Source organism: Bactrocera oleae, chromosome 3 (genome assembly GCF_042242935.1).
Source record: "Bactrocera oleae isolate idBacOlea1 chromosome 3, idBacOlea1, whole genome shotgun sequence".
NCBI lineage: Eukaryota > Metazoa > Arthropoda > Insecta > Diptera > Tephritidae > Bactrocera > Bactrocera oleae.
Window position 1 is genome coordinate 86,973,527 of NC_091537.1, and position 20,426 is coordinate 86,993,952.

Consider the following 20,426-nt stretch of genomic DNA (forward strand, 5'->3'; position numbering starts at 1 on the left):
TAAAAATCAACACAAATCACATTATAATTTAAATGATTGCATTATGTTCCATGTTTAATAAATTTTATTACCATTTAAACCCTTTACAAATTTTAGAAGTAGTGCAAATTGAAGTATCAAAAAAAATTAGATATAATTATCGGTTTTACAGAAAATCGATTGTTATTGTACATCCCCTTTTGTTTTGTAGAATTAGTGAATTTCTATGTGAATAAGCTGCTGACGTATTTTGTAAACAATGGATAAAAATGCTGCTGAAGATAAACCTCCACTTGAATCCATTTTCATTCCGGCATATCCAATCATTAAGGCGCCTTTCTTACCAACTAAACAACAAATTTTTGTAGCTAGTTTACCTGTAATATGTGAGCCGGACATTGTGATTAAGACAGAAGATGATGATTCTGACATTAAAGATACAAAATGTGAGGACGGAGCTGTTAAAACATCATCAACACCACCACCAACGAGTACAACAACATTTATGGACTATGATGATACAAGTAGCAGCAGCAGCAGCGATGGCTTCGACGCAGTTGACAATAATTATTTTGATGATGTGAAGTATAAAAGTAAAACCAAAACCTCAGAAAAGGGAAGTATTTGTCCAAATAAATCCGTCAAGAATGCGGATGGAACGGAATATATAGTTACCTGTAAAATATGCACAATGGGATTTCAACGGATGAGCAACTATAAAACACACATGAAAAAAAAGCATAAAATTGAGTTAGATGAAGGCACAAAGAGAAAAAACAACAAACGTTTATCGACCGCGGAAAGACGTTTGCTGGAACCTAAGATAACATGTAATATCTGTTCAATGGGTTTTCAACGTAGTAGCAATTATACCAGTCATATGAGAAAAATACATAAGATTGTTGGTGATGCAACGCCGTTTAGTTGTCCAAATTGTCCACGTAAATATGAATTTGAATACGAGTTGAAGCGACACATGAAAAAATACATACCTTTGGATGAAAGGCTCATTTTCCCGTGTCCACAATGTGATCGGAAATTCCAAACAAAAGTGCATGTGACACGACACATTCAATTTGTTCACGACAATTCGCGTCCATTTATCTGTGAAGAATGTGGCGAAGCTGTGCACACTAGGACCATCTTGCGTGAACATATGCTCACACATACTGACTATTCACCATTTGAATGCAAAATATGCGGAAAGAGCTTTAAACGAAAGCAACGACTAAAGGTATTCTAGAATTTTTTCTCCCATTATGTTCTGGTTTTTCAAAATCTTATTTTCATTTATAGAGACATATGGAAATTCATGGGGAAAAGCATATTTGTACCGTATGTGGCAAGGAGTTAAGTTCTCGATGTACACTTAATAAACATTTACTGGTACACACAGAGGATAAGGCTCACAAATGTGAATATTGTGGGCGAGCTTTCAAGCTTATTAAAACTTTGAAAGTACATTTAAATATTCACACCGGTGAAAAAAGATATGAATGTAACTTTTGCGATAAAGTGTTCTCGGCTCCATCCACTCGCCGTCAGCACAAAAAGAAAAAACATCCTGAGAAGCTACTTGAACTAGAGATGTTAAAAGCAGGAAAACATATTAAAAGCGATGAGGGTAGTGAGGATAACTCATTGTAAGTTCAACAACTATGAATATGATAAATATTTACATATTTTAATTTATACATATTTTCGAATTGTTATTTCAATGTGTAGAACGGATAATGCAAATGAAAACGTTAATACTGAGGCAATGGATTTCTCAACAAGTATGAATCAACCAACTACTAGCTCCGCTATGTATTTCAAAAATCCTGCAACCATGAGAGGTAAGAATTCTGTGTGGTGGGATTTTATTATAGAGATAAATTTTTCGTTTTAATTTTTTGCATTATTTCTATTTTCCATAGATTATCCTCTGCCGGACTTCAGAATGTTGGATTTTGTTGGTAGAATGATGTTGGAGTAACAGGAACTTATCGACAATTGAAAACGATATCATTGGCACAATTGCCGCAAAAGCTTTAATATTCGGTAAATGTCAAGCTAAGCGACAGCCATGGAATATCGCTGGCATATATTCATTGTAACATAATTGCATATGAACATGTAGAACTTTGTTTTTAATTTATATTTAAATAAAAATAGACAGAATTTTAGAGAGGTATGTTTATATCCACCAAATCGGAGTTCATCTGGAAATAGTGCACTTTTTAAGAAGCGCTTCATTCCAATGTGTCTAACGTGGGTTAAAAAACCTTATAAATAACAAAGATTGTTTGCAACTATCGTCTCTGAACCTGCTTTATGTTATAAGCCAGTTATTATAAGCTATTATTATATTATGTTAAAAAACTGAAAATTACAAAGTATCGATTATTTAGGTTATGCTCCTCAAACCCAATAGTGGACGTAAGCTATAATTTATCGATATAAGCGTATCGACAAAACCATAGCATATCTAAAGGGTTAATAAAACATTTGTTACAATTTACAGAAAAGCACAACTTACCAGTGTGTATACATAATTAATATTCATAAGCAAATAACATTACATATTTCAAATGCAAATAAATTTCATTGTGCTGGAATAACAAAGTTAATTAAATATCTATTTTTAATATTGACATACTTTACCACTAGGGAAGCCATATATGTGTTGCAAATTGGAGATTATCGCTAATAACAACGGCAATAAATATAACACTTAAAAAATGTCGGTTATTGAATTGAATAAAAAATATCCCTTGGTTCTTGAAGAAAGGAACACTTTCTTTGAGGAATGGAAACGGTGGTGTCGGCTCTGTGCAAAAGCTGAAGTGCAATGTATTAATGCTTTAACAGGACACTATACACAATCCACAATCGCAAGTGATAATTACAACTCGTTAAACATACTTGCTGCTATAGATGAATTTTTTCACGTTCAGGTAAGTGTGTGTGAATAAAAAAATATGTATATTTGATAAACGTAAACATAATTTAAATTTTTTAGATTAAGGAAGATGAGAAGCTCTCACCTTTTGTTTGCACTGAGTGTTTCGATGTGGTAATATCATTTGTTAAATTTAATGATAACATTAAAAAGGTTCAGCAATTGTACCATGAGTTGTTGCATAGCGATGATAAAACCAAAATCAATTTACCAGTTTTATATGATAAGTATGGTATATGTAGAGAAGAGACTATTTCGACACAAACCAGTAGTAACAAAGTGCCAGTGGAAGAAATTTTCATTGCTGATTCGCCTGTGCCGAAGTGTACTAATTTATCAATTCAAATAAAACATGAAAGTTCTGATGAATTCCCGGCAGAAGTGTTTATTAAAGAGTTCGAAAAAAAGGAAGAATTTCAAGATCCATTCGGGGAAGAAGAAGTATTCACTGCATTGCAAAACCGCGCTCCTGTAAATGAAGACGAAAATATTAGCAGAAGTGAAGATTTCAATATGCCAATGGATACCGAAGATACTGATGAAGAAGACGAAGAATTTTGTACAATTAATAAAATTAATAATGACAGCGTAGAGTCGGAAGATTCTACTGAAATAACCAAAGGCACGACACATACTTGTAGTATTTGTTTAATGAGTTTTCATCGTAGATGTAACTATTCGGTACACGTAAAGAAAAGGCATAGCAAACACTTATGCCGGCATTGTCCAAGCTTATTTGATAGCAAACCAATTTTAAAGGAACATATGAAAGATCATCGACAATTGTTTCCCTGCCCGCACTGTGATCGAAAGTTCGTAACAAAAGAATACGTATCGCAACACATAAAATTTATACATGATGACGAACGTCCATTCATTTGCGAAACCTGCGGTGATGCCGTTCGCACGAAAGGACAACTTAAAGAGCACATGTTGACACACACGGACTATTCGCCCTTTGAATGCAAAGAATGTGGAAAATGCTTTAAGCAAAAACAACGTTTGAAGGTATTTAAAAAACATAAATAATCAATAGAACTATATGATATAAAATGCGTAATTTTATTTCAGAGACACATGCAAATACATGGTGACAAACATATTTGTACAGAATGCGGCAAACAACTGAGCACACGCGCTACTCTAAATAGTCACCTACTAGTGCATTCAGATAAGATGCCGCACAAATGCGATTATTGTGGACGTCTTTTCAAACGTGCTAAAACGCTGAAAAATCATTTAATTGCACATACTGGCCTTAGACCGTATTCATGTGACTTTTGTGACAAAACGTTTTCGACGGGACCAAGTTGTCGTTTTCACAAGAAAACTATGCATCCAGTTGAATTGGCTGCTCTGGAGGCCTCGGGGGTGAAAACATATACAAAAAATATACCAAATTTAGATGTATTAAAGGCCGTGTAAGTATATATTTATATTAAATAATATTTACACCCTGAACAAAGTATATTAAAATTGGCACGAAATTTGCAACACCCAGAAAGGAACGTCGTAAAATATATAAATATATGTATATATAAATCATTACGGCGATGAGCTGCGCCGATTTAACCATATCCGGCTGTCTGTAAGTTATATACGCTCGATATGAAATTGACAAATCAAAATCAGTTTCTTTGAAAATTTTTCTATTTGTGAAGTGTATTGCTTCGGTGCAACCGAAGTTAACATGTTTTCTTGTTTTTTAATCATTATGGTCTACATAATTATGTTTATCATTTTCAGATCGCGAACTGCAGAAAACCTTACACCTTTGGCATCCAAACAAAATGGTTATGCTACATTTGACAGAAAAAAAGAACCGCCAAAAGAGGATGTAGAATCCAAACCGAACGAAACAATTATGGCAGTTGATACATAAAAATTTAGCAAAAGCGGCAACTTATTTAAAAATACCGAAATCAGTTTTAGAAAATTGATTTAACAATGACAGTCCCAGGACCTAGGACCTAGGACCCAAGAAAAACTATATATGCATATGTATGTAAAAATCGTTATTGCATTTGAAATATAATATTATTTGGTGTATGTACAAGTAAACAGAAACCTATACACTTTATACATACATGCATATATGTATATCTAAATACATATGAACTCGAACACAAAATGCAATACATTTAATAAAATACAATAAAGATTTTATTAAATACTTCTCTTGGCGTACGATTAATTTAAACTGTCTGAGACTGCACTATTGGGTATGAGAAGCATTTTTGTAATAAATAACTATATAATTCTAACGCAAATCTAAAAACATCAACGAGAATTTCTCTTTGAGAAATATTACTTTCTTTAACAAAAGAACGGACTTACACAAAGTCTATAAGGCATATGTATACCTGAAATATAAATACAATATAATATAAAAGTTAAAAATTAATTGAATTATTCGTATGCGAATCGATAGATAACTTGATGGTGCACTTATCGATATCTCGTTAATCGAATATTTCATTGTTCCATTTCTAAATTCTTGCAACAATAAAATAAATGCAAAACATTTCAGTTTACCGCTGTCTTTAAATTGCTAATTGTCGCATTTGCATGTTTGTAAACTTTTATGCAAATGAAACAAATTTGTGAAGCAACTGTCGATGTTGATACATGTAGTACAAAATTGGAACAATAGTAGACCGTCAGTACACAAGAGCTAAAAATGGCGGATTTGCTTGAAAATAATAGTGAACATATTGGAAACATGACAGAAGACTTTTTAGCCAAAGAATGGAAAAATTGGTGCCGTCTTTGTGCGCGTGCTGACGCCGAATATATTAATATGATATCCGGACAATGGAAATCGCCTATCTCAGCGATTAGTGCTTACAGCAGCAGTAATATTCTTCCTGTTATAGAAGATTTTTTTCGAGTTCAAGTAAACAGTAAATACTTTTTAAAACAAAGCAACATTTGCTTATTTTACTACTTTTCAGATTCAAGAAGATGAGAAGTTATCAAAACTGATATGCACAGATTGTTATCAAGTAATTACTTCCTTAATAAAATTTAGAGATCGGGTGAAGAGAGTTCAAGAAATGTACAGTGATCTACAAAACGAACATTACTCAACCAATTTGTGTCCGAAATCATTGTACGAAAAATACAACATCATTGAAAATGAAATATTTCTGGCAACAAATATCAATAAACTGCCTGTAGAAGAAATTTTCGTTGCTGATTTACCAATCACAAATGTAACAGAGTCAGCAGAAGTTGAAGTAAAAAGTGAAAAGAAATCTGATGAAGTTCCGGCTGAAATTCTGTTAACAGATTTTGAAAAGGATAATGAATTTGTCGACCCAATCGGAGATATAAATGATTGTTTGGGTATTGTCGATTCTCCTATGGCTCAAGAAGATGAGCTGAGTAGTGATAGTGAACAAAGTGAAAGAAAATTTGAAGTTTTAAATAATGATTCAGAAAATATTGAAGAAAGAACTGAGAAAAACGTAAATAAGAATTTTCAAGACTTTGAATATAACTACTTGTGCAAAAGGTGCTCACAAGGTTTCCAACGCCTTAAAAACTATATCTCCCATATGAAACAAAAACATGGCGAAATTATTTGCCCACAATGCACTGATTCCTTTAGAAATGCCATTAAACTAAGACGACATATGAAAACTCATCCAAAAGCGTTTCCATGTACACTTTGCGATAAAAAGTTTGAAACAAAAACCAGATTAGCAAAGCATATCAGTTGTGCACATGAAGATGAACAACCACTGATTTGTGAAGTGTGTGGTGTTACTTTGCGCTCTAGAAAGCAACTCAGAGAACACATGCTGCAACACACTGACTATTCACCATTTGAATGTACAATTTGTGGCACAAGTTTTAAAATAAAAAGCCGACTGAAGGTAAGCTACCATAGATAAAGATGTAAACAAAAATATTGTTTAATTTTAAATTACGCAAATCATATTCAGAGACACATGCAAATACATGGAGACAAGTACATATGCCCTGAATGTGGTAAACAATTGAGTACGCGTGCTACGCTCAAAAGTCATTTGCTTGTTCATTCCGATAAGATGTCGCACAAGTGTGATTATTGTGGACGGCTTTTTAAGCGTGCCAATACCCTTAAGAACCATTTAATTGCCCATACCGACCTTAGACCGTATGCATGTGATTTTTGTGATAAAAGATTCTCAACAGGGCCAAGTTGTAGATTCCATAAAAAAACAATGCATCCGAAGGAGTTGGCTGAACTGGAGGCATCCGGAGCTAAAACATATACCAAAAATATACCCACTTTACATGTTCTAAAGGCAGTGTAAGTAATACAATCAAATAATTTGATTTTGTAGGAAAATAGTATATATGTTTTTGTTGTTAAAGCTCGCGAACGGGTGAGAATTTCAAGCCACTGGCATCAAAACAAAACGGTTGCGTACATTTCGACAAGGAAATACAAGCAAAAACGGTGGTTGCGAATTCAACTGCTACTACAAATGCTACAAGCGACAAATATTAAAAAAAAAACATGTTCAAATTTTTTATTCAAGTTCTAAAAATGTACGTTGACAAATTAGTTGTAACATATAGTATCTAAAATTTATAGTTAGATATACATACATATTTTATGTATGCGTCAATATTTTGCACTTCAATGAAGTGCTGGTGTGGTATCAAATAAGCTTAAAAAATAGTAATTTTATAGATTTAGTAAATTCTGTTTTTATTTTTTCGATTTAGGATTTTTATGTGATTTTTTTTTATATTTGGGATAATTTAGATTAGTAATGTAACAAACAAGCTTTATTTAATAAATTTAAAAATATTTGTTATAGATACATTCATAAATGAATTTCTTTTTATTAAATATCGTATATCAAAGATAAATATTTGTTGCCTTACCATTTGCATTTTAGAGATACTGAATATATACATTCGCTGAATACAACTATCTTAGTTACGAAATATAATTCAAAAGTTATAATGCATTTATTTTTTATTAAATATTTATCAAAGAACAGTGTAAATAATAAATTCGCCATACCATTTCTAATTTTTACAAATTTCACCACTATTTGGAGAATATCATTTTGTTCAAAAATATCGATAAATTATTCACATACCTGTATTTCAGATTTCATAGAAATTAAAAGTGAAAAGTAAACAAACAATCAAATATAAAGAAAACATATTCGCGGTAATGTCGAATGTCCTTTTTTCTGAAAGTGAAAAGTTTTCTACAGATCATATTTATGATGCAAAATGGAAAACTTGGTGCCGGCTCTGTGCTAATGATGATGTAAACGGCGTTAATATTATATCGGGGCAGTGCTCACAAAACCTGAATAGTGATTTCAATGATATTAACATAGTTCACTCAATAGGGGAATTATTTAGAATCTATGTAAGAATACTGACTATTACTTCAAGGAATTTTATAAAAATTTATTGTTTTATAGGTTCAAGAAGATGAAAAACTTTCACAAATAATTTGCCAAGAGTGCTGCAAGTTTGTGAAAAATGTAATTAAATTCAGCGAACGCGTAAACAAAGTCCAACAATTGTACGCTGAACTATGTAATTGTACAGATAAAACAGCACTCGATTTGGGTGTATTATTAGATAAATATGGTATTTACAAAAGTGAATCACTAATAACGGATCAAGGAAGCGAACTGCCAGTTGAAGAAATTTTCGTTGCCGAATTACCAGTTACGTCTGAAGTCGGGCATAATATAAAAAATGAGTGTACAAATGTGACAGAAAAGTTGGACACAATAGTTCAAGGAACAAAAGATGAATTTAATGATCCTATCGGCGATGAAGAAGGAAACTTAAACCAAATGTCATGTACTTCATCTATGTCCGAAGACATGAGCAGTAATGAAGATAATTGCTTTGATGATACAGAATCATCCGATTCTAATATAAAGCCCTACAAGAAATTTGAAGTACATGAAAATATCAAAAAAGAATTAAAACACTTGTGTAGCGTTTGCTCGCAAAGCTTTCAACGTCGTAGTAACTATTCGAGACACATGAAGAAAAAGCATGGTGTAATCGTTTGTCCACAATGTCCTACTTCATTCAAAACAGAATCTACTCTCAAGTTGCATATGGTAAATCATCGAAAGTTGTTCACTTGTCCACAATGTAATGAAAAATTTGAAAGAAAGGGATCGCTAGGTAATCATATTAGGAATGTCCATAAATTTGACAACCCATTGGTCTGTGAAGCATGTGGTGAAGAACTACGTACAAAAAAACAATTGAAGCAACATATGTTGACCCACACAGACTATACACCATTTGTCTGTAAGGAATGTGGTAAGAGTTTCAAAGAAAAATACAGATTAAAGGTAAGCTATAATTCAGTAATTTAATTTAACAACCAATTGAGCAGTTTAAAAAATTTCAGCGACACTTGGAAATACATGGTGATAAACTCATTTGCACTGAATGTGGAAAACAGCTTAGTTGCCGCGCAACATTCAATAGTCATATGTTAGTACATTCCGATAAGATGCCCCACAAATGTGACTATTGTGGACGTACATTTAAGCGCGCCAAAACGTTGAAATATCATTTAATAGCCCATACTGGACTCAGACCGTATTCTTGTGACTTTTGTGACAAAACATTTTCAACTGGCTCAAGTTGCCGTTTTCATAAAAAGACTATGCATCCAGTTGAATTGGCGGCCTTAGAAGCATCTGGGGCAAAGACCTATACAAAAAATGTACCAAATTTGGATGCATTAAGAGCTGTGTAAGTAAATACGTTTGTATTTGTGCTGCCATAATAACTTAATTCAATTTAATATTTTAGGGCGCGTACGGGTCAAAATTTTATACCGTTGACATCCAAACAAAACTGTTATGGAAATTTAAGAAATACTTAAGGGCTGAAGCTATTTCGTTAAAAGTTTAATTACCGATATATGGTATTACAATGAATGAAGGATGTACATTTACATTTATTACGAAATTATTTATTATATTTAATAAACTAGATATTTTAACATTATAAGAATTGAACATGTTTTAATTTTATTAAATTATAAAGTAGTTACTATAAAAAAAGAAGTTAAACTCTGGGAGCTATCGACAAATTTATCACGTTTACCATCTATAGAATTTAATTAGTTTTAATAAAGTCGTGAATCCAGTTAAAATAATTGTGAAATTGTCACAAATTAAAAAGTAAACTGTATCACCGTTTATTTAGGGAAATATTAAATTACGCCATTGGAGTATAGTATTTTGTTAGCTATTTTCGGCAACAGTCTCTTAAAATAATAGTGAATTGACTGAAATTGTGTTTATGTAGATATGTAGCATATAGTTGATAACATAACGTCCTAAATAAAATTACCAACAATATTATATGGCTTACATCTGTTTGTTCAACTATTTTTAATAAATTTAAGCAGCAACTACTAGTATTGCATTAATAACATGGCTACTAGTTAACTTCCGTTTTGGAAATAGATACATATTGTAACGAACACGGATGATAGAACAAAACCGAACCGACGATAAAATGCTAGAAGCAACTAGACGGCGAATTCGTAGTTGCCAAAATGTTGTAGTGGTGAACATTTGTTAAAAATCTACTCTATAAGACCTGCAGTGCAGCAAACACAGTTTTAATTAGAGTGCTGCCGTGTAAAGAGCAATTGAGCTATAAGCAATAAGTTGTAAACTCGAATAACGATATATAGTCATTAAAGTGGACCTTTTATTTAACAATCCAGGTCGAACTCAAGTGTGAATTATGCTAGAACAAGTCACCGACGTTCCGCCCTTCCGTACTTACCGTCCGTATTAAGCGAAATTTGTTGTTGTTGCTGTTGTAGCGGCAGAATTTTGTCAAGTTGACAGTCCTTGGCCGGAAAAAATCCGGGACCGTAGCGGTTACGTAGACCCGACTGTTATGGGCACGAAATTTGTCAATAGTTATGCCCGTAGTGGCAACGTAGAAATCAGTTGTTCTCTTTTGTTTTCATATCAGCAATGTCACCATTGATCAATTTATACACATGATTTTCCACATATTTTGATTATTAGTTTCCAAATATTAAAAATAGTCTACCTATTTATAAATAAATGTATTTGACTGTGATTTTGAGTTAGTTTAGATAAATTAAATAAAAATTTTAATATATTCAAGTTGATTTTTTAATTACTACAAAATATCAAGGCTACCTTTCGTTGCTAGAGAGCAATTAGCTCACTCTTTCTACGAGAAAAATGCATTTTTCGCGCATATCCTACCGTACGGTTTGTAGAAGTGGACGGTAGAAGCGGTGGTGAGGTTCATTTACATAGCGCCCTCATAAGATAAGTCGTATCAGCTGACTCGGTCTACCGTTTTGCGTCGGTGACTGTTTTTAGCATAACAATGTAGACGATTTATCGAGAAATCCGTTACAATAAATTGTCGCGACAAAATATTCATCGATTATCAATTCTCAAGATATCGACAATTTTCTTGCATATACAATGTAGGAGTTGTAAACAATTAGAAACAAATTCAGATTTGCAGCAATTGTTTTGTGTGTTCATAGAATTGAAATATTAAACAAGTAGAGAATTCAAATCTGAAGCAAGTTAATAATTAAAAAGTATAAAAGGCATTACCCCGTGAAAAGTGAATTAATTTTTTTAAAAGGGGCGAAGCATGTGTTATTATTTTCAACTTATACAACTTCTAATATAAAAAGTAAATAAATATTCATAAAAATGTCTGAAACCGATTTAGACAAAAGGAATTCCTGTATAAATTATCACATAATTGCTGAATGGAAAAGTTGGTGTCGCCTTTGTGCTAAAGCCAATGCAAGTTATATCAATGCTCTGACTGGGCAATGTGTGCCAACCATGTCCAATTTTAATGTTTACAATTTAAACAATATAGTATCTGTAATAGCCGATTTTTTTCAAGTACATGTAAGTAATTGAAATTAAATAGTAACATTACACTTTCTTAACTCCTTACTTTACAGATTAATGAAGACGAGAAACTTACGCCCCTTATTTGTACAGATTGCTACAACATAGTTAAATCCTTCGTTGATTTTAGTGAGAATATTAGAAAAGTACAAAAATTTTACGATGATCTATTGCATAGAGATAATACAATGAAAATAGATTTATCAGCTTTGTATGTGAAACATGGCTTATTTAAAGAAGAATTATATATAGCACAAGCCAGCACTGAACTACCAGTGGAAGAAATTTTTATTGCGGATTCACGTGCTGCAAGTACAGCACATACATCGAAATTTCAAATAAAAAATGAAAAATCATCAGAAGCATTATCGCCTGAGGTACTCATTAAAGAACTTGAAAAAGAAGAAGAACTTCAAGACCCTATTGCCGAAGAAAAAATACTTACTGGAGTTGGGATTAGTGCAGCCACAACGAGAAAAAACAATTACGAAGACAATGATGACTATGACATGCAAATGGATTCTTCGGACGAAGATGAGAGAAAGCGGCACAATAGATTGAATAATGAGGATATTGAAACGGATGATTCCGAAGAAGTCACAAAAGAGAGTAAATACACCTGTAATATTTGTTCACATCGTTTTCAACGTAGCGGTAATTATGCTGCACATATGATTAAGAAACATAAAAAAATTATATGCCCACATTGTCCTGGCTCATTTGATAGTGAATCAAATTTAAAGCGTCATATGAAAGAACATCGAGAGTTATACCCGTGTAAACAATGCGATCGCAAATTTCAGCGGAAAGAATACGTTGCCCAACACATTAAATGTGTTCACAACGATGAGCGCCCATTTATTTGTGAAGCATGCGGCGATGCTTTACGATCGAAAGGACAACTTAAAGAGCACATGTTAACTCACACAGATTACTCTCCTTTCGAATGTAAGGAGTGCGGAAAGTGTTTCAAACAGAAACAACGTCTAAAGGTAATATACTAATAAAACTAAACATGATACACTTTCTAATATTTATATACAATTACCAGAGACATATGCAAATACATGGGGATAAACTTATTTGCAACGAATGTGGGAAACAGCTAAGTTGCCGTGCCACATACAATAGTCATATGTTAGTGCATTCCGATAAAATGCAACACAAGTGTGATTATTGCGGCCGAGCATTCAAGCGTGCCAAAACACTTAAAAGCCATTTAATACTCCACAGTGGACTAAAACCATATTCGTGCGAATTTTGTGATAGGACATTTACAAATGGGTCAAATCGACGTACTCATATGAAAAGGACGCATCCAAGTGAATTAGCCGAGTTAGAAGCTTCAGGAGAAAAAATGTATACCAAAAATATACCAGAATTGGCCGTGTTGAAATCTGTGTAAATAAAAACTAACCGTTGTGTTAAATATTGTAAAAATTTTAAACATTTTTTTTACAGTATACGAAAAGCCGAGAACCTTATACCTGTTGTCTCAAAACAAAGTGGAAATTTCGCTTTCGGCAAAAAAACATACTCGAAACCAGTAAATTCTGCGGACACAACGAGTTCCGAATTGAAGAATTAAATAATAATTAGCTATAAATAATATCTTTAGCGTTATTTAAGTATTTTTGTTTTTAATTTAGGCACATCAACATCTATAAAAAATAAAAACAAACATAACAACATCAAAAGCATGAGTATTTAATGAAATTAATTAACAATTACAAATAGTGTAATATTTGTAGTTTATAGCCCTTGTCTTTCATGAGAGAATATATTTAGTTCTTATTTCGCTTATATGAAATTAAAAAAATATATATTTACTTGATTATTTGATAATCTGCTCTATATGCATGAAGAACTATCGACTACAAAACTATTGAGTGCATTCATTCTGTAACGGATTTGTCGATAAATCGTCTACGTTGTAACTCACTTGAGTTCACTCACTGGATTGTTAAATAAAAGTCCCACTTTAATGACTATACACTTATCTTTATTTCTTATTCCAACAACTTAACTTGTCATTCTAGTTTACAACTTAGCTCAATTGCTACACGGCAACATTCTAATTAAAACTGTGTTTGCTGCACAGTCTGGCAGCGTATATAGCAGATCTTTAGCAAAACTTCGTCTCTAGAACAATCTGGCAACTACTGATTCGCTGCCTGGTTGCCCTTATTCCACGCTAGTTGTTTCTGACAATTTATCGTGGATTCAATTTTGTTCTATCATCTGTGTTTGTCACAATATAAAAAGTAAATAAATCTTCGTAAAAATGTCTGAAACCGATTTAGACAAAAGAAATTCCTGTACAAATTATCACATAATTGCTGAATGGAAAAGTTGGTGTCGCCTATGTGCTAAAGCCAATGCAAGTTATATCAATGCTCTAACTGGGCAATGTGTGCCAACCATGTCCAGTTTTAATCTTTACAATTTAAACAATATAGTATCTGTAATAGCCGATTTTTTTCAAGTACATGTAAGTAATTGAAATTAAATAGGAACATTACACTTTTTTAACTCCTTACTTTACAGATTAATGAAGACGAGAAACTTACGCCCCTTATTTGTACAGATTGCTACAACATAGTTAAATCCTTCGTTGATTTTAGTGAGAATATTAGAAAAGTACAAAAATTTTACAATGATCTATTGCATAGAGATAATACAATGAAAATAGATTTATCAGCTTTGTATAAGAAACATGGCTTATTTAAGGAAAAATTAAATACAGCACAAACCAGCACTGAACTACCAGTGGAAGAAATTTTTATAGCCGATTCAGATGCCGCAAGTACAGCACATACATCGAAATTTCAAATAAAAAATGAAAACTCATCAGAAGCATTATCGCCTGAGGTGCTTTTTAAAGAATTTGAAAAAGAAGAAGAACTTCAAGACCCCATTGCCGAAGAAAAAATACTAACCGGAGTTGGAAATTGTGTAGCAACAACGAGAAAAAACAATTATGGAGACAATGATGACTATGACATGCAAATGGATTCTTCTGACGAAGATGAGAGAAAGCGGCACAATAGATTGAATAATGAGGATATTGAAACGGATGATGATGAAGAAGTCACAAAAGAAAGTAAATACACTTGCAGTATTTGTTCAAAACGTTTTCAACGTAGCTGTAACTATGCTGCACATATGATCAAGAAACATGAAAAAATTATATGCCCACATTGCCCTGGTTCATTCGATAGTGAATCAAATTTAAAGCGTCATATGAAAGAACATCGAGAGTTATACACGTGTAAACAATGCGATCGCGAATTTCAGCGTAAAGAAAATGTTGCCCAACACATTAAATGTGTACACAATGATGAGCGCCCATTTATTTGTGAAGCTTGCGGCGATGCTTTACGCTCAAAAGGACAACTTAAAATGCACATGTTAACGCACACAGACTACTCACCATTCGAATGTAAGGAGTGCGGAAAGTGTTTCAAAGAGAAACATCGTTTAAAGGTAATATAATGTTAAAACTCAGCATGATCCACTTTCAAATATTTATATACAATTATCAGAGACACATGCAAATACATGGGGATAAACTTATTTGCAACGAATGTGGGAAAGAGCTAAGTTGCCGTGCCACATACAATAGTCATATGTTAGTACATTCCGATAAAATGCAACACAAATGTGATTATTGCGGCCGAGCATTCAAGCGTGCCAGAGCACTTAAAAGCCATTTAATACTCCACAGTGGACTAAAACCATATTCGTGCGAATTTTGTGATAGGACATTTACAAATGGGTCAAATCGACGTACTCATATGAAAAGGACGCATCCAAGTGAATTAGCCGAGCTAGAAGCTTCAGGAGAAAAAATGTATACCAAAAATATACCAGAATTGGCCGTGTTGAAATCTGTGTAAAAAAAATCCAACCGTTGTGTTAAATATTGTAAAATATTGAAATTTTTTTATTACAGTATACGGAGAGCTGAGAATCTTGTACCTGTTGTCTCAAAACAAAGTGGAAATTTTGCTTTCGGCAAAAAAACAAACTCCAAACCTGTAAATTCTGCGGACACAACGAGTTCCGAATTGAAGAATTAAAAAATAATTAGCTATTACCTTTAGCATTATTTAAATAGTTTTTTTTAATTAGGTGCATCAACATCTATAAAAAAAAAGAAACAAAAGAACATCAAAAGCATGATTTAATGAAATTTATTAACATTTACATATTACCTTTAGAAGTCACACATTATCAATATGTGTGTATTTTGTTGTCCTTTAAATTGCTGCATATTCCTTCCATACTTTCATGAGCAAATATATTTAATTATTATTTCGTTTATTTGAAATTAAGAACAAAATATATCTTGATTATTTGCTTATCTACTCTATGTACAGGAAAATTTATCGATTACGAAACTATCGAGTACATTCATTTTATACAATCGAAACATAACTGCGGACGCTTAGTTTTTATCCTCCCTATCCGAAAAACATCTGTTCTTATTCGGTAATTTTTCACAGCTTTTTCGCTAACATTTTAGTAAACATACGTATTACATGTATTTTGGTGAATAAACAGTGAAATTTTAATTAACATATATCAGTGTATGGAAAGATGAATGTTATGGACGGTTTAGGAGTTGATGAAAAGCTCAATAGCAATATTGATAAAATTGCGTCTTGGCACCTTTGGTGTCGCTTATGTGCAAAGCAAGATGTTCAAAACATTAGTGTTTTTTTCAAAGATGAACATATGGTTGCTACTGCAGGAAATGACGAACAAAATGAACTTGGGCTTAATATTGCTATTGCTAAATACTTTTGTGTGCAAGTAAGTAAACCTTATACTTGTTTAATAATCATATTTATTTTTAAACTAATATTACTTTACCGATTGCTTACAGATAAAAATGAATGATGAACTTCCGGACCGACTGTGTACTGAGTGCTTTTCTTTGGTAACGTCTTTGGTGAATTTCAACGAACGGGTGTTAAAAGTGCAGGAAATGTATGAAACCTTTCAAAGTTTTAGTGGCAATATAGAAATGGATTACCAAACATTACGCTTAAAGTTTGGTGTGCCAATTGATGACCGACCACATGAGTTTATATGCCGTACACTGGGCGAAGTACTCTTGCATGAAGAAAAACCAAAAATAAATGAATTTGATGAAAAAAGTTTTATGGAAGAAGCTGTGATAGATATTTTACCAAAAGTGTGTAGCAATGTAATCGAAATAAAGGAAGAAAATACAATTGAGTTAACACCGCCGGCAGAAGATGAAGATGCGTACGATTTTGAAAATGAAGACGTTTGTGACGAAGACCCTTTCGGTAGTGAAAGTGAAACAAAAAGCGATGAAAATTCTAGTTCCAGCGGGAGTTCAGTGAATAACGCACGAAAAACAAATATAACAAAACATGGTACTGAAAAAGATGAAGCAAATATTAATAATTTTAGAAAGAGAAAAATTAAAGAAAATGATGATTTTAAACAAGCAGAAGAAGGTGGAGATGGTGAATGTAACGAAATATATACATGCAAAGAATGCGCACAGTTATTTAAAAGAATATCTAATTATCGCACACATATGGAACGCAAACATGGACAACTTGCGGTCGTGCCCAAATTCACATGTACCGATTGTCCATTTACATGCAACACTCAAGCACAATTAAATCATCATGCCGTTAAACATTTGCCTCTAACAAAGCGACGTATTGTGCCCTGTCCTCATTGTGACCATAAATTCCCAACAAAGACTTATGTTGCACAGCACATTAAATATGTGCATATGAACGAACGCTCCTTTATTTGTGAGGAATGCGGCGAAGCTGTGCGCTCGAAGGGACAACTTAAACAACATATGCTCACACACACAGACTATGCGCCGTTTGAATGTGAAGTGTGTAAAAAAGGCTTTAAAAATCAAGTGCGACTGAAAGTAAGCAATATTAAATAAATTGTATCATATACTTTACATTATGTTTACTTGAAATGTTTATGTTATTTACAGAAACATATGGAAACTCATAATCCAAATAAGCACATTTGTGCCGAATGCGGTTTGCAATTAAACTCAAAAGCTACATTGAACCGCCATTTGTTGGTGCATTCCGATGTCATGCAACATAAATGTGATTTTTGTGGACGGGCATTTAAGCGTGCAAAGGCACTAAAAAACCACCTTATTCTGCATACAGGTCTCAAACCCTATTCGTGCGACTTTTGTGATAGAACATTTGCCAATGGTTCTAATTGCCGTACACATAAAAGAAAAGCGCATCCTGAAGAATTAGCTGCGTTGGAAGCTTCTGGAGAGAAAGCATATACTAAAAATATACCGAAATTAGCAGTACTGAAGTCTGTGTGAGTAGAATTTAATAAAATATCTGATAACCTATATAATATATAATAATTATACCTATTAAGTTTGCCACGAAGTATCATATCGTATAATAATCAGTAAGAAACGTCGGAGACCCTATAAAATATATATTTACATATGTACAGCTGTGTTCATTGAAATAGCAGTGCAGCAGTTTTTGCATATTCCTTTTCGTTAATTTGCTTAATTTTTATGCTTTTTTTCGAGGTTTTAGTGCAAATTCTTACATTTTTGGCTGTCAATTGATATAGCATTTTTTAATTTTCTTCGATGAAAAGTGTCGAGTATTGAGTTCGATTGAGTATATTATTATAATTTGAGTTACAATGCATTATAACAACACCTCAGCTATGTGCGATCAATTGACGTCAGGAAATATCAAAAAAAAAACCGTTATATATTTTCGCTTCTGCTACACTGCTATTTCATTGGACACAGCTGCATGTAAGTGATCAGTCTGACGAGCTCTGTCGATTTAGCCAAGCTCGTGTGTCTGTACATGTACGAAATAGTCCCTCAGTTTTTGAGATATCGATCTGATATTTTGCACACATACTTTTCTCCCCAAGAAGCTGCTCATTTGTTGGAACCGATCGATATCGGACCACTATAGCATATAGCGGCCATATAAACTGAACGAATAAAATCAAGTTCTTGTGTGGAAACTTTTTTGTGAGGGCTTATTACTTTCGTTTTTTGTTTTTTTGTTTTATAATTGTAATATATTAAATTTAGCTACAAATTTAACAACTATATTCTTTTACACACTCTAGTACGCGTGCGGCTGATAATCTTGCGCCTGTTGTTTCTAAACAAAGTGGAAATTTCGCTTTCGGCAAGAAACCCAAACTGCCACCAGACAGCGTTGGCACTGTGAGCAAAAAACAAGCTAAAACGCTTAAACAATCTATGACTACGCCAATGAAAGCTGCATCTATCGCGGTATCTGGTAACAATAATGCTAATCATGGAATACTTTCCGATGTTCAATCGAATAACCAGCGCATTGACGAGCAGCATAACTCGCTAGGCAGAAATATACCCACAATCGATAATATATATAATCAACTTATGAAGCAAACTACCACTAACAGTGCTTATCCTATGAGTTCTACCTCCATAATGACTCCCATGCATATGGAATTTAAACGCCCACATAGTGAAGACTCATCACCAGCTAATAACAATTGTGTCGTTGATATAACAAATGTCAATGCGCAGCAGCAAACGCCACTTAATCAGCAATTATTAGTGCCAGTGCAAGATTCGGCAATTCAAAATTTTTGTACGGCATTTATAAAGCAACATAAAATAGGTGTAAAACAACAACATACAACCGCTTTACAACAACAGCATGATGAAATATCCATACATAGTCCGGCGAGTCATATTTCCCATCATACAGAAGAGCTCTCCACAGCATCAACAAATGCAGCGGAAGCAAATAGTTTTTATAGCCATATAAGACAACATACACCAGATAGTTATCTTTAAATGTCACTTGATAGCAAAAGAAGACTTTTCTCAACTAAATATGAATGTGAGTGCGTATTGTGAGATCCTTGGTTTGTATTGTTAGATTTGTGTTTGTGTGTATGTATGTATGTGTAGCTTAAAGTATGTACAGGGTAGTGCTAATGTAATTATAATTAATTAGTACTTTTAAATGAAATGTTACACCATAATTAACGGTTACCTTGGTGCTTTTAAGCCAATGTCCACTTTATTTCCACAGTTACATAACCAAATTATGTATTAGAAATCAAAAAAGTAATTTTTTTTACTAACAATAGTTCATAGACGTGCTCGAAAAATATACTTTCGTTTTTCTAACACAATTTCAATAAAAAATTAAGCTATTATATAATTGTTAATAATTAATTTATCTGAAGTTGTTTATACTGTGTAAAGGGTATATCTAAGCTTGAATGTAAGTTTTATGAATATTATATATTCAATACTTGCAATGTTTTAGTGAATAAATTCTTTCTGTCAGTTTTCCGGTCTGATTTAAAAATACTTGCAATAACAATGTGCGTTAATTTTTAGTAATATTTTAGTTGTTAATATTTATTTTATATATAGTTAAGCTAAAAACTAATAAATAGAATAAAATAATTTTTTTTTATCGTAACACAATGTACATAAAAAAATTATAAGCCAAACGTTTTAAATAAATGTTGGAGAAAAA

General features: G+C 32.9%; 6 protein-coding genes across 7 annotated transcripts; all 6 read left to right on the forward strand.

The window, feature by feature from the left end:
* Positions 1-170: 170 nt before the first annotated feature.
* On the forward strand, positions 171-2,147 carry LOC106615684 (zinc finger protein OZF). The gene is made up of 4 exons (XM_014232005.3): positions 171-1,213; positions 1,276-1,622; positions 1,705-1,817; positions 1,899-2,147. The coding sequence occupies exons 1-4, from the start codon at positions 239-241 to the stop codon at positions 1,955-1,957; spliced, it is 1,494 nt and encodes a 497-aa protein (XP_014087480.3). The 5' UTR covers positions 171-238; the 3' UTR covers positions 1,958-2,147.
* Positions 2,148-2,301: 154 nt separating this feature from the next.
* Positions 2,302-20,118, forward strand: LOC106615647 (zinc finger protein 107). The gene is made up of 8 exons (XM_014231963.3): positions 2,302-2,918; positions 2,984-3,931; positions 3,995-4,344; positions 4,670-4,802; positions 16,441-16,677; positions 16,751-17,791; positions 17,864-18,216; positions 19,009-20,118. Exons 1-8 carry the CDS (start codon positions 2,703-2,705, stop codon positions 19,727-19,729), a joined length of 3,999 nt encoding a protein of 1,332 aa, XP_014087438.3. The 5' UTR covers positions 2,302-2,702; the 3' UTR covers positions 19,730-20,118.
* LOC138856327 (zinc finger protein weckle-like) lies at positions 4,806-8,143 on the forward strand. 2 transcript variants are annotated; one of them, XM_070107125.1, is made up of 5 exons: positions 4,806-5,819; positions 5,878-6,804; positions 6,874-7,223; positions 7,289-7,465; positions 8,040-8,143. In XM_070107125.1, the coding sequence occupies exons 1-4, from the start codon at positions 5,604-5,606 to the stop codon at positions 7,422-7,424; spliced, it is 1,629 nt and encodes a 542-aa protein (XP_069963226.1). In that variant the 5' UTR covers positions 4,806-5,603; the 3' UTR covers positions 7,425-7,465; positions 8,040-8,143. The 2 variants fall into 2 exon arrangements, with proteins under 2 accessions (XP_069963226.1, XP_069963225.1); XM_070107124.1 differs by lacking the exon at positions 8,040-8,143 and having other exon boundaries at positions 7,289-7,753.
* LOC106615673 (zinc finger protein weckle) lies at positions 8,106-9,937 on the forward strand. The gene is made up of 4 exons (XM_014231993.3): positions 8,106-8,309; positions 8,365-9,264; positions 9,324-9,673; positions 9,734-9,937. The coding sequence occupies exons 1-4, from the start codon at positions 8,106-8,108 to the stop codon at positions 9,804-9,806; spliced, it is 1,527 nt and encodes a 508-aa protein (XP_014087468.3). The 3' UTR covers positions 9,807-9,937.
* LOC106615709 (zinc finger protein weckle) lies at positions 11,395-13,852 on the forward strand. Its single transcript, XM_014232041.3, has 4 exons — positions 11,395-11,856; positions 11,913-12,851; positions 12,911-13,260; positions 13,321-13,852. Exons 1-4 carry the CDS (start codon positions 11,650-11,652, stop codon positions 13,445-13,447), a joined length of 1,623 nt encoding a protein of 540 aa, XP_014087516.2. The 5' UTR covers positions 11,395-11,649; the 3' UTR covers positions 13,448-13,852.
* Positions 14,037-16,206, forward strand: LOC106615701 (zinc finger protein weckle). The gene is made up of 4 exons (XM_014232029.3): positions 14,037-14,350; positions 14,407-15,345; positions 15,405-15,754; positions 15,815-16,206. The coding sequence occupies exons 1-4, from the start codon at positions 14,144-14,146 to the stop codon at positions 15,939-15,941; spliced, it is 1,623 nt and encodes a 540-aa protein (XP_014087504.2). The 5' UTR covers positions 14,037-14,143; the 3' UTR covers positions 15,942-16,206.
* Positions 20,119-20,426: the final 308 nt, after the last annotated feature.

What these genes read in the sequence shown, in the direction of transcription:
- LOC106615647 (XM_014231963.3), top strand. Translation starts at nt 2,703, where the DNA reads ATGTCGGTTATTGAATTGAATAAAAAATATCCCTTGGTTCTTGAAGAA. An exon ending in CAATTATGGCAGTTGATACA is followed by an intron (nt 4,803 to 16,440) that starts TAAAAATTTAGC and finishes AATTTTAATTAA; the next exon opens with CATATATCAGTGTATGGAAA. An exon ending in AAAATCAAGTGCGACTGAAA is followed by an intron (nt 17,792 to 17,863) that starts GTAAGCAATATT and finishes TGTTATTTACAG; the next exon opens with AAACATATGGAAACTCATAA.
- LOC106615673 (XM_014231993.3), top strand. Translation starts at nt 8,106, where the DNA reads ATGTCGAATGTCCTTTTTTCTGAAAGTGAAAAGTTTTCTACAGATCAT. An exon ending in GGGAATTATTTAGAATCTAT is followed by an intron (nt 8,310 to 8,364) that starts GTAAGAATACTG and finishes ATTGTTTTATAG; the next exon opens with GTTCAAGAAGATGAAAAACT. An exon ending in TTGGATGCATTAAGAGCTGT is followed by an intron (nt 9,674 to 9,733) that starts GTAAGTAAATAC and finishes TTAATATTTTAG; the next exon opens with GGCGCGTACGGGTCAAAATT.
- LOC106615684 (XM_014232005.3), top strand. Translation starts at nt 239, where the DNA reads ATGGATAAAAATGCTGCTGAAGATAAACCTCCACTTGAATCCATTTTC. An exon ending in AACGAAAGCAACGACTAAAG is followed by an intron (nt 1,214 to 1,275) that starts GTATTCTAGAAT and finishes TTTCATTTATAG; the next exon opens with AGACATATGGAAATTCATGG. An exon ending in AAATCCTGCAACCATGAGAG is followed by an intron (nt 1,818 to 1,898) that starts GTAAGAATTCTG and finishes TATTTTCCATAG; the next exon opens with ATTATCCTCTGCCGGACTTC.
- LOC138856327 (XM_070107125.1), top strand. Translation starts at nt 5,604, where the DNA reads ATGGCGGATTTGCTTGAAAATAATAGTGAACATATTGGAAACATGACA. An exon ending in AAATAAAAAGCCGACTGAAG is followed by an intron (nt 6,805 to 6,873) that starts GTAAGCTACCAT and finishes AATCATATTCAG; the next exon opens with AGACACATGCAAATACATGG. An exon ending in TTACATGTTCTAAAGGCAGT is followed by an intron (nt 7,224 to 7,288) that starts GTAAGTAATACA and finishes TTGTTGTTAAAG; the next exon opens with CTCGCGAACGGGTGAGAATT.
- LOC106615701 (XM_014232029.3), top strand. Translation starts at nt 14,144, where the DNA reads ATGTCTGAAACCGATTTAGACAAAAGAAATTCCTGTACAAATTATCAC. An exon ending in CCGATTTTTTTCAAGTACAT is followed by an intron (nt 14,351 to 14,406) that starts GTAAGTAATTGA and finishes CTTACTTTACAG; the next exon opens with ATTAATGAAGACGAGAAACT. An exon ending in TTGGCCGTGTTGAAATCTGT is followed by an intron (nt 15,755 to 15,814) that starts GTAAAAAAAATC and finishes TTTTTATTACAG; the next exon opens with TATACGGAGAGCTGAGAATC.
- LOC106615709 (XM_014232041.3), top strand. Translation starts at nt 11,650, where the DNA reads ATGTCTGAAACCGATTTAGACAAAAGGAATTCCTGTATAAATTATCAC. An exon ending in CCGATTTTTTTCAAGTACAT is followed by an intron (nt 11,857 to 11,912) that starts GTAAGTAATTGA and finishes CTTACTTTACAG; the next exon opens with ATTAATGAAGACGAGAAACT. An exon ending in AACAGAAACAACGTCTAAAG is followed by an intron (nt 12,852 to 12,910) that starts GTAATATACTAA and finishes TACAATTACCAG; the next exon opens with AGACATATGCAAATACATGG.